General features: G+C 43.9%; 1 protein-coding gene across 4 annotated transcripts in view; it reads right to left on the bottom strand.

Annotated features, from left to right (window-relative positions):
* The window catches only part of DOCK5 (dedicator of cytokinesis 5), a 210854-nt gene extending 205460 nt beyond the window's left edge, over window positions 1–5394 (bottom strand). For 3 of the 4 annotated variants that reach the window (XR_006603519.1, XM_045069498.1, XM_045069499.1), the window contains exon 1: window positions 5087–5394. Coding sequence is in view for 3 of the 4 variants with exons in the window: in XM_045069498.1 (XP_044925433.1) it covers window positions 5087–5129 (43 nt within the window). In the remaining variant the exon portion in view is untranslated. The remainder of the gene's footprint in view (window positions 1–5086) is intronic. The other variant, XM_004763249.2, reaches the window with a different exon arrangement.
* Between the last annotated feature and the right edge of the window lie 10728 nt (window positions 5395–16122).

Here is a 16122-nt window from a genome sequence, read left to right as displayed (position 1 = left end):
TCCTCCGTCGACTTCGGTGTTCAGACTGCTGCAGTATTACACTTCAGGCAGTCTCTGGGAAACTGTACTGTATACTTATGGGAGGGTAAAGTGAAACAGGCCAATAATATCTTAGTATTACTGCCAAGGAAGTTTCTAATTCCCCTGAAAAACATCTCCATAACCCCCACATGTACCTGGAACATACTGAATTACAGGGTTTAAAACAGTCACAAAGTAAATTAATAGTAAATATTAATTCTCTATTCCCCTTATCCTTAGCCTCCATGTTATTAGAACATGAATACGTTGGGGCAAAGACTTCTCCAGATGTAGAGTATCTACAGCAGCATCAGGCCTCCTGTAGATAGATGACCAACAAGTGTTACTGTTGTTCCTTATTCTGGTTCCATAACTAATTAGCTGTGTGATTTTCAGCTAAGGATTTTTATTCTGTGTTCAAATTCAGAGACCCATGGATGTGAAAAGGGGAAGAAAATGCATCTCTATTTTCTAACACTCAGCATTTACTTTAATTATGACTGGAGGCAATATACCCCACTTGCAGCAAACCCAAATCATAGGTATTTTCGTATCATATCACAGTTACTGCAGATATCTTACGAAAATCACATACGCTCATCACTAATTCAAAAGTAGGGTAGTTATTAGATCTGCCACTAAATCTTGTTATCTAGCGCCTCAATAAGCACATATATTACCATACCACAAATTCTAAAAAATATCTTGACAGCTGTATTTCAAAACAACTGGGTTTCATTTCCAACCCTTCATAGTTGACTTTGTGCACTTAAAATCATTATTCGAAGGAAATGATCCACAGGCTTAACCAGATGACTAAGGGAGTTCATGCAGTCAAAAGGTTACCTTGCGTTAAGCAATTCACTTTACGACTTTAGTCTCTAAGTTCCCCTCTTTAAAGGGAACCCAGACCAGTTATCCTCTGAGACCCTCCCCTCAAGAGCTGAACGGGAACCCACAGCACACCTGACTGCATTACCAAAAAGCTACAAGGGTCTGCTCTCAATTTTTACACAGCAATTGAGAGTCTACTGAGCTAAGTGCTTTCAGATTAATGCGGTTTAGCAGAACCAAACAGATGAAGAGCTAATGGTGAAAGCAAAGCTCTTCCCACACTACCTTTTATCGCATTATAACAATACAGATCACAAATAAGCAATAATTAATTATTCTGCAAAAAAAAAAAAAAATCAACCATCCACATAATCTGGGGCTATTATTGATAGGAACTGCTTGTTTGGATGCAGACTTATACACAAATGTTTCAAAGCATCAGAAGAGTAACCTGGATATATATCACTAACATTCTTTAAATCTTTATTTAGATTAAAAGTGATTACACCCTCATATTCTCAAACAAAAATTTCAAGAAAGAGAGAGAAAATAAAGAAAAATAAGACAGCTTTCCATGGCAATGGGAAGTGCCCTTGTATCCAAGAACTGGCACGCAGAACTTCACACCGGGATACTAATGGACTAGAACTTTCAAGAAGAGAATCTATTGGTCCTCTCCCTTGATAACACAGATAACACGTGTGGGTCATTCAGGCCCTTCTAAATGCTAGAGACTGAGCCAACAGAGCTATGTTTAAGAACTAAGAAAGCCCAGACAGATTGCATTTCAGTCCCCATAGAAAAATCTAGGCTATGTCAGGAGCAGCCAATAGTGAGTGGCACCAAGATAATATAAGAATAGAGACTGCTAGCTTCCCTTAGCAAAATTCAAATGGAGATCAAAGCGCCACCCTCACACAGAGTAGCTGTGAGTCATTAAAATGCTTCCAAATGGCTATCATATGGTTTCCTTCACCCAGAAACGCAATCCGACCACCAGGCGCTCACAAGTGATAACTGTCCCCCCCAAACATCCAACAAGCCAATTTTCCTAATCATATTTAAATGAGTCTGTCTACTCTATGCTTATTTTCTCAACAGCACATCTCTTTTTTTTTTTTTTTTTTTTTTTTTGACTTGCAAAGGTAAAGACAGACTGAAGGGCCTCATTTCACACATTTAACCAAACAAAATAAAACTCATATTGTGGTGAATGGGGGGGTGGGTGGGGAGAGGAACTGCATTAAATCATCATAGAAATTAGGTTAGGGAGTTACAATGTCACCTCAACGCCACGAATAAGCAGTTACTGAATATATGCTCTATACCTGGTATTGTGACAGGGATACAGAACCATAACCTTCTGATTCAGTGAACTCAAGGATAAAAGGATAAGTAACAAAGGATGGCACAATGTAGTGATTGTAGTGTTTGGGAAGGTCTGGTTCATACCCGATCTGGGGAAGCAATGGAAATGGATTTGAGCCCTGAGGAAAAGGCCGGATTCGGGAAGATGCAGGCATGGGAGGGTACTCCGGGCAGGGGACAGGCACAAGGGAGCAAAGTCCCAAAGGAGAGCCTCTCCATTGAATATTGCACAAGAGCAAAGAAGGGCAGTGTCTGCACTAGTGAGTTCACGAAAGACGCCAGGAGAGATAAGGCTGGTGGAGACAGGTTGAACCAGATTATCATAACCTTGAAAGCTGGGCTCAATTTAAGACTTTACCCTGTAGGCCACGGAAGGCTTCCAAGGAGGGAGGTGTTACGAACAACAGTGAGTTTCAGGAATAAACAATGGTGATTTATCTCTGAGGCTAATCTGTCCTAACAGTGGGTCCTTTTGTCAAGCCAAGATTAATCAGAATCCATTGTGTCTAGTAAAATAAGTGTGCCAAATTATATCCTTGGGCAATTTTGCTACCACCTATGCCCTGGAAATGCAACTCAAATACTTTCTTGGCTGATGATAAATAACCAGGTAATCTGATCCCAGAACAGGGGGGGAAAGTGTATTAGAAAGAAAACATGTCATACTTGCTCCTGTGACAATGGCATTAAAACCATGGGGCGGGGGCGGCTGGGTGGCTCAGTGGGTTAAAGCCTCTGCCTTCGGCTCAGGTCATGATCCCAGAATCCTGGGATAGAGCCCCGCATCAGGCTCTCTGTCCAGCGGGGAGTCTGCTTCTTCCTCAATCTTTGCCTCTTTGCCTACTTGTGATCTCTGTCAAATAAATAAATAAAATATTTAAAGCAAACAAAAAACCCCATATGGGGGGCCTACATGAAAGTCATAAATTGTTTTGGATCCTGTTAAAATTAAAATTGATAACTTTGTAAGTAGTAATTAATGATTAGGCATCGCTAAATATACCTTAATTTTTTTTTTAAGATTTTTTTTTTTTTAATTTACTTGAGAGAGAGACAGTGAGAGAGAGCATGAACGAGGAGAAGGTCAGAGAGAGAAGCAGACTCCCCATGGAGCTGGGAGCCCAATGCGGGATTCGATCCTGGGACTCCAGGATCATGACCTGAGCCGAAGGCAGTCGTCCAACCAACTGAGCCACCCAGGCGTCCCTAAATATGCCTTAATTTAGTAGTACTCTATAACACTCAAATATAAAGAAACGAATTCCCTCTATCTTATGAGACCATTTCCCCTCCATAACTACTGGCTACTTACTGGAACCTGCCATGCTAAAGCCTCATGACCAAATTATGACAAGGTGGTCTGGAGCAGAAGAATGACCTACTCATTTCTGAGTTGGAACCACAGGAAAGTGCAAAGATTCTAAGTAAAATGTAAGAGGAAACAAGTTGTGTGTTTTTTTTTAAAATAGAGGGAAAACAAGAATTATGTATATACAATATATAGTATTATATACACTTATATACATATATAAAGGGTAACAATTAAGAATACTATAGTAAATATGAAAGGGTTTGGTTGTTGGTTTTTTTAAACTGACTCCTGGTTACAGAGTTGAAAAGCACTAGAGGACGTTTAAGAGTATCTCTGCAAAGGACTTCATGGTCAGAAAACGCAGAAGCACATAAGAGGTCCAGGGACCACTCCCTACTAACTGAAGCAGTGAGGGGGAAATGGGGGCGGGGAAGGGACGAAAGTAAAAGATTAAATTACAAATGGCCCAAATGAATGAACCTGACAGGAAGTGATAAAATTCTCAACACACACAACTGTGTTTATTCTAGGGAACCGCTCGGAAATCTACTTGCCCTGTAATCTACCGACTAATGGCAGTCTTCCCACGAGACCTCAGCAACCTCACTCCTGGATACAAGGTGCAAGGACCACGGTTTTTCCCCTGGGTCAAAAGCAGGCACAGCCAGTGTTTTGGGTCCAAAACAACACAAAAGCAATCCCTCCGCGGGTGGTGGGGGCTCCTCCAGGACCGCTGTTAGGAATGCCAAGTGCCTGGGCAGGACCTGTCACAGCTTTCTTAACAAAACATCCTCATGTTATCCCACGATGAAACTCGGGGCTCGGAAGGCAGTCTTAACACCGTCTGTCTTCATGCACGGTCCCTTAGGGACGAGCGTGTCTGCACAACCAGTACTCCCCCCCCCCGCCCCCGGGGGGCAACCACCCCCCGCTGCCTGGTCACACACTTCCTGTCTCTTCCATCACCCCCACCCCACGATTTCAGTTTCCCATTCAGTTTACAACTGTTAGCAGAGTCCCAGTCCCTGGGAGGAAAGGGGGGCGGGCGGCATTCCACCCCCAAACCCTCACTTTGGGACCTCAGAGAGAACCCAGGAAGAAGGAAGGCAGAAAGCCCTGGGTCCCCGGGCGGCACCCGCATTCGGCCGACGGCGGCCGAATTACAAACTACTCAATGAAACCACAAAGATGCGGAGGAGAAAGGCGAGCACCCGGGCGCGGTGCCCCCAAATGAATAGCAGGCAAGCGCTCGTCTTTTGACGTTTCCATCGTGCAGAGCGCCGGTTCGGGAGCCGGGTGACCAGTCCCGGAGCCCGAGTGCACTTTCAGCCCCTCGGATTCCCCAAACCGGGAGGGACGTCCCCAACCGGGAACTGTCGCCGGGGTAGCTGAGCCCTGACTGCGCCTGCGAGGGCAGCGGGAGCCGAACCCGGTACCGGGCAGCGCGGGTACCCAGTGGCCCGGCGTCCGCCGCCCAACTTTGCGCAAGCCAGGGCCGCTCCCGCGAACTTCGCGGCAGCCGGGCGCGGGCGGGGTGGGGCGAGCACTCACCAACCCCGTACTTCTGCCTCTTGGTCGGGATCCAGCGGGCCATGGCGGCGACCTCGCCCCGCGGCGGCAGCGGCTGCGGCTGCGGCTGCGGCGGCTACAGCTCCTGGGGCCCCGGCCGCCGCCGCGCCGCGCTCCCGCGCGCCCCGGGCTCCTCCGCCATGTTCCGGCAAACTTCGCGGACCCCGAGAGCCGTCTCCCAGTCGCGCCGCCCGCACGGGATTCGCTCCGGCTCGGCCCCGGCCCGCGGTCACCTGCTGGGCCGGGCGGCCGCGCCGCCGTGCGCGCCCCTCCCGGCGCCGCCCCGGCCCCTCCCGCCGGCCGCGCCCTCCGCCCGCCGGGGCCGCCTCCGCGCCCCGACCCGCGGGCGCCCGGCCTCTCCCGCCCGCCCTGGGGCTCTGCGCTCTGCCGGCTCCGCCTCGCGCACTTCCCGGGAGCCGCTTCGGCTCAGGTTTTTTCCATTTAGTGTTTGGCGTTCCCCCCTCCCCCGCACTGTCTTCCTCACCCGGATTAAACCCTCGAGGTTGGATCCCGGGGGGCGTCGGGAGGGCCGCGCTGGAGGCGCGGGGCACACCCAGGCGGGCTGCGGGCCGCGGGTGGGCAAGGACTGCGGGGTCGCGCCCACTGCGCGTCGCGCCTCTGGGGGAACGAGCATAAATTCATAAGTTGCTTCTCGGCCCGGGACACCCCCAGTGTTTGGCACTCAGCGGCGCTCAATAAATATTTGTTGAATGAATGAGCAGTTGACTACGGCGTTCACCCCCTAGAGCTTTAACTGACACCGAGAGAGCCGGAAGCCAGACTCCGGGGCTGACATGATCTCCCCGGGCCACCGTGTATAGCTTTCAAAGCGGGCTCCTCCGTCTCCGGGTAAATAGAGACCCGATGCGAGGGAGACGTGCTCTGCAGAAGCGTCAGTTTCCTAGGGGAGCTCAGTTGGGAAAAATTCTTCAGAGAGCCTTAACTTGGAAATTCTGTACCCCCCTCCCAAACACCGGCACTCCTCCCCAGCTGGAGAAATGCGGACCCTTATGCTCGAGGGAAAAGTTCTCCCCTAGGACCCCCCCATTTCCAAGAGACCTGCAGCCTGAGTGGGGGACGGGGCACACCCGAGTCCTCTCTCTCCTTCGCTGCCTGTGTAGTTTTGACCAACAGCCAAACGCAGGGACTCGCTCCTTTGAACTGAAGAAGGCTTCTCCTGGAGCCCTCTGGAAACCCTTCCGGATCTCACTTCCTCCAGGAGAGACCTCGGGAATGACGGTGGGATTAGAGACACCTGAGTTGGGGGGTAGAGAAAGGGGGAGGGACGTTTTGCTACCTAACGACCCACAGAAGTAAAATCTCAGAGTAAATGACCAGCCCATTTATGTTGAGGGTTTGAGAAAACACCTCTTGAAACAACTTGTTTTGTCCTTGCAGCCTATGACATTTTCCTTGCCTGTTTGGAACATGAAAGAAAGATAAAATTTACACGTAGTAGAAGAGAATGAAACTTGATTGGAGAATTAGTGCATTGTAAGTTTGGTAACTTTTGCAAAACCAAATCTGAAATTTAAAACAAAACAAAAAAGTCCTGTTCTAGGTGAGTTAACTCCTTACTTTCTTCTCCATCAAAAATAGGCATTTATTCACAGAGTGTAGTGATCATTTAAGAATCTGTCACTTTAGACTCAACATCAGGAAGGCATGAAGGCATTCCACCATCTCCCTGAAAATAATTTTTCTTTCTCTGCCAATGATATCATGATTAACCTAGTTTCCAGGCTAGATAATCTCTTCTTCTTCCCACAAACATTAGGTATGTGCCTGTTGGGTTTCAGGCACTGTCCTAAGAATGGTTCACAGCAATGAATACAGTAAAACCCCTACCCTCATAGAGCCTACAGTCCGGAAGAGGAGAGTAAAAACAAAACAAAGATACTGCCACATGAGGCTAAGCATGTAGAGAAAAATCCCAAGCAGGGAGGATAGGATTGGGGGTGAGGGGTAGAATCTGCTGTTTTATATTGAGCGAAGGTGACATTGAAGATAGACTAGAAGGAAGTATGGATTCCAGGGGAAAGTATTCTGAACTTCAGGAACGACAAATGCAGAGGCCTGGAGGCATGTTTAACATGTTCTTAAAACAATAAGAAATCCTGGTTGGTAAGAGGTCAGTAAGGACCAAGTTTGGTCCAAGAGGCATAGGGTGGCCGGATAGAGCAGGACCCTGAAAGGAGTAATAAGGACTTATATGTTACAACAAAAGGTTGAAGGGTTTTGAGCCAACCTAGGACACAATCTAATTTGCTTGCCTGTGGGAAGAACAGATTATAGAGGCCCAAGGGAAGACACAGGAATATTTTAGTAGTTCAAGCAAGAAATGAAAATAGTTGGGTCCAGGATGGTAGGGGAGAGATTGAAAAGAGGTTGGATTCTTAGCATACACTGAAGGCAGAACCAACAGGAGTGCTGTGTGCACTGAGGGGAATTTACTGTGAGGCTTCTGGACATTTTCATTAGCTTATGTTTCTGGAAAATTTGCAAAGAAAAAAAGTTTGTTGTGTTTGTGTGTGTGTTTTCTTAAGATCTTTACCCTATATGCTTCAGGCCCCAGAGAACTTGGATCTTGTCCCTGGGTGTGATAGATGGGTCAAGGATGACTCTAAGGCTGAGGGCTTGAGCAACTGGTAAATACATCCAAATTGTCCCATACTGAAGTTTTGCCCTCTTACTTCTTTATGGCTTACCTTGTCATACCTTTCTCAGTCAGTGATGCCTACAGGTGGACCATTAGGAGCTGAAGCATTTGCATTATAGAATGGGACCTTCACAAAGTTATTTTAATCACCTTTGTTCAAGGAAATTGTTTCACGGATGTTCTCTAACCACTGTTATATTCTGAATTTAATACATCAGAGTGTTCGTGCTCATTAAGTGGATCTGGATTTCTACCAAAATCATTTCGGCTGCCTTTTCTGGAATGTTTTCAGCTGCCACCCCCTACCACATTTTGCAACACTTGAGGTTTGAATTTGGGCATTGGATATCTCAGGTTTGACAATGGTTGCATTAAGAGGGTTGGAGGCAAACGGAAAATTTTAATTACGACTTTCAGTATGTTTATTCTTTTTCCTCTGAAGCCTGAAGCCCACCCACTTTGTTATATCAGATGGTTAAATCCAAATTTGAAAGTCCATTTAAATCATAAAAGCAGAGCTATTCAATGTCTTTTATTAAAATTAGGCTTTAAAATTAGAGAGTCAACCAGATGGGTAGGTGTAATAAGAGTGTGATTCCCAGAAATATCATTTCACTTCCGGCTGATTTCTTTTCAGAAGAAACAGTAAGCATATTCCACAACCAGAGATATTCAGACTTCAAAACCTACACAAATACAAACACATTTATGCACCCGCCGGCATTAGCATACTCTGCTTGAGAGTATGCCTTGGAGAAAGTGTGCTTTGGAGAAAGAAATGAGGATAAGTTAATTTGGAGGCCAGTTTGACATGAAAATTGTGACTATCCTTTACAATGACTAAGAGAAAGACAAATGTGGGGATAACTGGCAAGAGCCTTCACTTCCTCCATTGATTACCAGGTTTATTTTGCCACATCTGGCTGACTAGATTGCTTCTCTGAAAGAAGCTATGGATTCTGCTTAAAAAAGTGTCTCTTTTTTGTCTTCCTAGATAGAAGAGGCTCATTCTTTGAGCCTATGTATGAATGAGTGTATTTGCTAGAATTCCCACCCCGCCAAAAAAAAAGGGAAAAGCATAATCGGCTCTAACCACCACTTTACGGTCTTCTAAGGGCAAATGCTTTAGGACAAGGTGGTTGTATGTAGGTGGAGCACAGGGCGATGCATTGTCATTTGGGACCTGTGAGCTAAAGGGGACAAAGAAACTGACCTCCACACCCCTAGAAGCACTTTTTTTTAATGTACCCTACAAACTCACATCACTATCCACTCTCTGCCCCACCCCCCAAATGATTTGTCTGGTGAGCATTTTGGGGTCTGTTTGTGCTTCTGCCATGTGATATTGTAGGTTCTGCTTCTCTGATGAGTGGGAGATGATGGTCGGCGCTCTAAAGCAAGTCATAGCCTCATCCCCATTGTTGTGTGATTTAAGCTTGGGAAGCACTTTCATCCTATTCACACAGCAGAAAGCTTGTAGTTTTGTTTCTAGAATGCTCGTTGCTGTAAAGACCGAAATGTGCTTCAAGATCACCTTTGGGAGAAGCTGATGACATGAGCAATTCAAAGTCATTAGTTTGATGAAAATTGGATATTCATGTGAGAAACAATGAAAACCATTGGAGTTTTCAAAACTTTACTCATACGTGTATCTTGAAAAGTTCCTATATGTGTTGAAAATTTGTCTTCCTTAAATTCTTTAAAACAAGAGGAGGTAGAAACTAAGAAGCAATGTGGAAAAATTATGGTGTAAGCATAAGTCAAAATAATTAATTTGTATATGTCAAAATAATTAATTTGTACATGCCAATATATAAAATTATATTTTACATGGAAAAATGACATCAAACATTGAAAAAGGGAAAGTTTTGGGATACCTGGGTGACTCAGTAGGTTAAGTATATGCCTTTGGCTCAGGTCTTGATCCCAGGGTCCTGGATAGGAATCCCACACTAGGTGCCTTGCGCCTGCCACTCCCCCTGCTTGTGCTGTCTCTGTGTCTCTCTCTGACAAATTAAAAAAATAAATTTTTTTAAATGAAAAGTTTTATTCAACCTTCTTCAAAATAAAATAAAAAAAAGAAAACTTCTTGGTCGCTGAGATTCCTGGATGATAGAGGTAAACAAGAAGTTAAATGCACAAATTTAACCTTGTGACAAGAGTGAAGCTTCATTCTGCAATCTTTGGTAACAGTGACACTGTGACTATATTGTTTAGGTAACTGTCATAGTCAGCACATTTGTCTTCCCATTACTTCATGGTCAGTTAAGAAACACATATTGGATCCAGAATTTTTATTTAACACCAGATAGATTTTCCGTGGTCGCCAGCTGTAGTGTAGCAATAATAATATTCATGGCCTGTGCCTGGCACTATTCTAAATCAACTTGTTTAATCCCCACACAACCTAATGAGGTAAATCAAACTATTGCCCCCCACCCTTACAAATGTGGAAAGCATGGCCCAGAACAATCTAAGTTATTGCCCACATGATGAGTTAGCGGCAGAACTAAATTCAAACCCTGAGCAGACTGGCTCCAGGGTCCATGTTCTAAACCAGGAGTCAGTGAACTGTTGCTGTAGGGGCCCATACATATATTTTAGATTTTGCAGGCCATCTGGTCTCTGTTGCATCCGCTCCACTCTGTAACTATAGCAGGAAAATAGCTATAGACAATATGTGAACAAATAAGTGTGACTGTGTTCCAATAAAACTTTATTTGTAGATGCAAAATTTGAATCTCATAATTTTCATATGTTATGAAATATTCTATTTTTGACTTTTTCAATCATTTAAAAATGTAGAAAATATTCTCAACGTGAAGCCTGTACAAAAACAGGTTGTGGGTTGTTGTTGGCCCGAGGGCCATAGTTGGCCAATCCCTGCTCAAAACTATGACCGCCACCTTTTGAAGTGAGTGGAAAGGCTGGGGGTGCCGCCAGGAGAAGAGTCAGGGTGACAAGGGAGACATCAGTGTAGGACCTTTCCACCAGAAGTCTGCTACATTAAGAGTTTGAGAGAAGCTCCTGGAAAACAAGTTGTTGGAAGAGAATGACTCCAGGTAATAAAAGTTGCTTTAGAGATTTGGGCACTCCTGAAAACAGTATCTGTTTGGGGGAATTGTCTCTTGGCCTAGATCCTCTGAACTCTATTCTGAATGATAGGAGCTATAAATAAAAAACATAGCTAAGCCTTTGTAAGACAGCAGACGAGCAAGTGGAACAAGTAGACTTCCTCAGGTGGACGGGGGAGGCACATTTTTCAGACTGTTATTCGTAACAGCCAAGATATGGAAACAACAAAGTGTCCATCCAAGATGAATGGATAAAGAAGATGTGGTGTGTCCATACAATAGACCATTGTTCCACCATGAGAAAGACAGACTTTTTTTTTTTTTTTTAAAGATTTTATTTATTTATTTGACAGACAGAGATCACAAGTAGGCAGAGAGGCAGGCAGAGAGAGAAGGGGGAAGCAGGCTCCCCGCCGAGCAGAGAGCCCGATGCGGGGCTCGATCCCAGGACCCTGAGATCATGACCTGAGCCAAAGGCAGAGGCTTTAACCCACTGAGCCACCCAGGTGCCCCGAAAGACAGACTTTTGTGATAGCATATGGATGACCTTGAGGGCATTATGCTAAGTGAAGTAAGTCCGAGAAAAATACTGTATAATCTCACTTGAAGGTGGAATCTTAAAAAAGGCCAGATTCATAGAAAGTTTCGTGGTTGGCAGGGTCTGGGGGTTGGGAGAAGTGAGGAGAAGTTGGTCAAAGGGTGCAAACTCCCCTAGTTAGAAGATGAATAAGTTGTGAGGATCTTTTTTTTTTTTTTTTAAGATTTTATTTATTTATTTGACAGAGAGAGAAATCACAAGTAGACACAGAAGCAGACAGAGAGAGAGGGGGAAGCAGACCCCATGCCAAGCAGAGAGCCTGATGTGGGGCTCGATCCCAGGACCCTAAGATCATGACCTGAGCCAAAGGCAGAGGTTCAATCCACTGAGCCACCCAGGTGCCCCAGTTGTGAGGATCTTGCATGGTGATTATAGCTGACAATACTATATTATATCCTTGAAAGCTGCTAAGGGTGTAGATCTTCAATTTTCTCACCTGAACTATATAGGAAAGCATATGGTAATTATGTGATGTGATCAAGGTGTTAGCTATAGCTGTGGGATTAATTATTTTGCAATAGATGAATGTATCAAATCAACATGTTGTACACCTTAGACTTACACAGTGTTATATGTTAATTATATCTCAGTAAAGCTGAGCAGGAAAAGAATGGAGGGAGGCACTCTCATGAGTATCCTAGTGGAAATGACGATGGGTTTTCTCAGTTCATGGTGCCAAGAGAGGTGACATCCTCCATGAAAAAGTTTGCACAGCCAGGTAGATACTGATGAGACCATCTGGCAAAGGTCAGAGCAGAAGAAAAGAAAAAGTCGGCAGATTGCTGTGAATTCTGAGTTACACCCTTTGGGCTTTTCCAGAAATAGTGGAAGGGGGACTTGGCAGGGAAATAAATAAGGGTGTTGAAGCTGTAGAACCAGTGACTGATAGGAACTTTAAAAAAAAAAATTTTGCTGAAATATAATGACATATCAAATTGCATGCGTTTTTTAAAAAAGATTTTATTTATTTATTTGACAGAGATCACATGTAGGCAGAGAGGCGGGCGGCGGGGTGGGGGGGTGCGGAAAGCAGGCCCCCCACTAAGCAGAGAGCCTGATGTGGGGCTCAATCTCAGGACCCCGAGATCATGACCTGAGCCAAAGGCAAAGGCTTTGCCCACTGGGCCACCCAGGTGCCCCAAATTGCATGCGTTTAAAGTGTGCAGTGTGATGATGATTTGATACACTTCTATACTGTGAGGTAAGGACCACAATAAGGACCACCTCTGTCACTTATACCACCTTGTGTGTGTGGTAAAAACATTTAAGATTTACTCTTAGGAAGTTTTCAAATACATAATACAGTATTGTTAACTATAATCACATGTGTGTTAGACTTCCAGAACCTATCCACCTTATAACTGGAAGTTTGTGCCCTTTGACCAACATATTCCCCTCCCCTTAGGCCCTGGTAACCACCAATCTCCTCTCTATTTTAATAAGTTTGACTTTTTTTTTAGATTCCACATATACATGAGACCATACAGTACTGGTCTTTCTCTGACTTATTTCACTTAGCATAATGCCCTCAGGATCCATCCATGTTCTTGCAAATGGCAGGATCCCTTTCTATTTCCATGATGAATAATATTCCACTGTGCATAAATAAATCCAGCACATTTTCTTTTCCCATTCATCCATTGATAGGTTATTTCCGTATCTCGGCTATTGTGAATAATGCTGCAGTGAACATGGGGGTGCGGATACCTTTCCAATATCCTGTTCTCATCACCGTTGGATATATAGATGAGTAATATTCTGAAATGCTTTCACACTCATTAGCGCACTAAGATTGAGACCACCATTTGCTGTCTTTAACTGTTCTTGGCCTCAGAATTCATGTTTTTGAATATCAGCCTTTTTATTCTCTTGAGAGAACCTACACTTAGTGTCCCAGGACAAGTAACTCCAAGTTTTAGGGACTGTTCATTGGGATGGCAAGATCTTAAATTGGGATCCTTTGAAAGCGGTTCTTTGAATCAAGCGAATCTGTGATTGCCAAGCCCTTTATTTATTTATTTTTTTAAGATTTTATTTATTTATTTGGCAGACAGAGATCACATGTAGGCAGAGAGGCAGGCAGAGAGAGAGGAGGAAGCAGGCTCCCTGCTGAGCTGAGAGCCCCACATGGGGTTTGATCCCAGGACCCTGGGATCATGACCTGAGCCGGAGGCAGAGGCTTTAACCCACTGAGCCATCCAGGCGCCCCTATAGACAACATTCTAAAGTCTACAATCTCGGGCATGGCATTCTAAAGTCTACAGGGTCTGGCTTCCCCCCAAGATTATTTCGCCTCCTATTTGGGCAATATTCCCGAGCTCACTTCTTTCAAGATAACAAGGTATGTCTACATACTTTGCCGAGATCACCTGGCTCAACCACTTCAGGGGAGGGCGCCCTGGGGCTTTCTACTTACCTAGTTTCTTAGTCACGTTACAGTGGCATAATGCTCTTATTTAAACAAGCCCTTCCCTTCCATAAAATCATGCCTCAGGCTTCATTTCTCAGAACTACTCATACCACAGAGGCAAAAGGTCTTCTAGGAGAAGTAAACTCACTTATGTTCTTTGTGGAGGCAAACTCCACTTAGAGATGATCAGACTGCTAATGTCCGTCCTTGTTAACCGGGCTTGGCCCACGCTTCAAGTGCTAAGCCGGCCCTGGCTCTGGGACTTCTGTTTTGATTTCTCCTGTAATTTGCCAAAAGGGCCTCTCTTGACTTCAGTCTTCCTATTTGTGAATCTGTTGTTGTAATTCATTGCCTGGGTTCAAATGTTAGAATTCTTCAGATTAAGTAGTTCTTTGAAGACAGGAAACTACTATTCATCTAAAATGTGAACAACAGGAAAATTCCAGCGGCCATGTATTTTACTTAATGTTCTGTGAGCCATTTTAAGTAGAAGCATACCAATAAAATAAATAGACCTGTAGTGAATCCAGCCAAGTATAAGAGAAAAACAGGAGTGCCTGGGTGGCTCAGTCCAGTTAAGTGTGTGATTCTTGATTTCAGATCAGGTTTTGATCTCAGGGTCCTGAGATCAAGTCCTGTGTTGGGCTCCACGCTTGGCCTGGCGCCTACTTAAAAAATCAAAACAAACAAAACATAAATATGCAAACTAGGAATACAAAAGAACATAGGACTACAGAGTTAGAGAAGCAAATTTATGTAAGATTATGCGTATAGTTCTTACTTAGTAAATAGTAAAAAATCACAAACAGAATTCACTGGGAGAATGTAAATGAACAAAATTGAGCCAAGAAACACACAACCTCAGGCAGCCAAACAGCATAGAAGACATAGAAAATGTGGTCAAAATATTATATCTAAAAAATGTGGCAGGCCTAGCCATAAAGACAAATACTTTTGTATATTCCAAGAAAAGATCAGTTGAGGATGTAGTATGAACTTTTCCATAGGAAAAGATGGAATGAATGCTTCCTGATTTACCATATGAAACAACATCCCCCTGGCAGAAAAACCTGTTAAAATGTGGGAGGGAAAAAAAAATACAGATTGATATTTGTGCAAATATAATACAAATACAGAGATTAATAGAGATTCAGAATGAAATATTAGTGCATCGCATCAAGCATTCAGTGTGGATAGCAATCATGTGGGTAGATATACAAAAGGCATTTGATTATAACTAACATTTGCGGGGCACCTGGGTGGCTCAGCGGGTTAAAGCCTCTGCTTTCGGCCCAAGTCATGATCTCAGGGTCCTGGGATCGAGCCCCACATGGGGCTCTCTGCTCAGCAGGGAGCCTGCTTCCTCCCTCTCTTTCTGCCTGCTTCTCTGCCTACTTGTGATCTCTGTCTGTCAAATAAATAAATAAAATATTAAAACAAAATAAAAAAAACTAACATTTGCTTGCAATCCAAACTCTTAGCAAACTAAGAATAAGACATGCATCCTCAATTTTATGAAGAACGTATGTTGGAAACAAGTACTTAAGAAACAACACTTAAGTGCTGACTGTCATGCATTCCCATTCACCAGAAATTAGAAGTGAGGTCCTGCAACACAGTGGTTAGAGCAGAATTCAGGATTGCTCTCTGTATCGAATGCAAGGAAATGTGAAATATGGAGACCAAATTGTTATTTTCTGACAATTATATAACTGGCTAACAGAATCAGCAATGAATATTTTCAAATAAATCAGAATTTTATCATATACTATATTAAAGTCTTTTCTCCTATTTTGCTGTACATGTAAGGGGACTTCAACAGACCAAAAAACAAAAACAAAAACAAAAGCAAAAAACAAATAAACAAAAAACCCCAAAAAACAAAAACCAAAGCAAAAAAAAAGACCCAACAAAAACAAAAACAAAACAAACAATGGGATTCTTTCCCCAAATTTACTACTGTATATAATGTGTGATATTTCAGTTTCTACAAAGTTCAGAGTCCCCCTTTAAACTTAACCCATCTTTAAACACAGAAGAGAATTTAGCTTCAAAATTGTTTCACTTGTCACAGAGTTTAACTGGGTCAGCCCGATTGCTATTATTTTGTCAGTAGTGTGCTCTTTTAGGGTAGAATGGGCCTTTCAGTGACTGGTAGGATGTCATTCTGAATTCTGCAAGGCTGGTGCTCCTGTTCCCCTAAGAAGCATTGGCAGGACCCTCAGAGTTCACCTCCCACCCCAGGGTGAACTGACAGCCCTGCCCCTGTTGTCGATC

The sequence above is a fragment of the Mustela putorius genome, unplaced genomic scaffold (genome assembly GCF_011764305.1).
Source record: "Mustela putorius furo isolate JIRA1106 unplaced genomic scaffold, ASM1176430v1.1 tig00003937_pilon_pilon_pilon, whole genome shotgun sequence".
Taxonomy (NCBI): domain Eukaryota; kingdom Metazoa; phylum Chordata; class Mammalia; order Carnivora; family Mustelidae; genus Mustela; species Mustela putorius.
The sequence above is the reverse complement of the archived record's forward strand: the minus strand, read 5'-3'. Positions and strand labels throughout refer to the sequence as shown.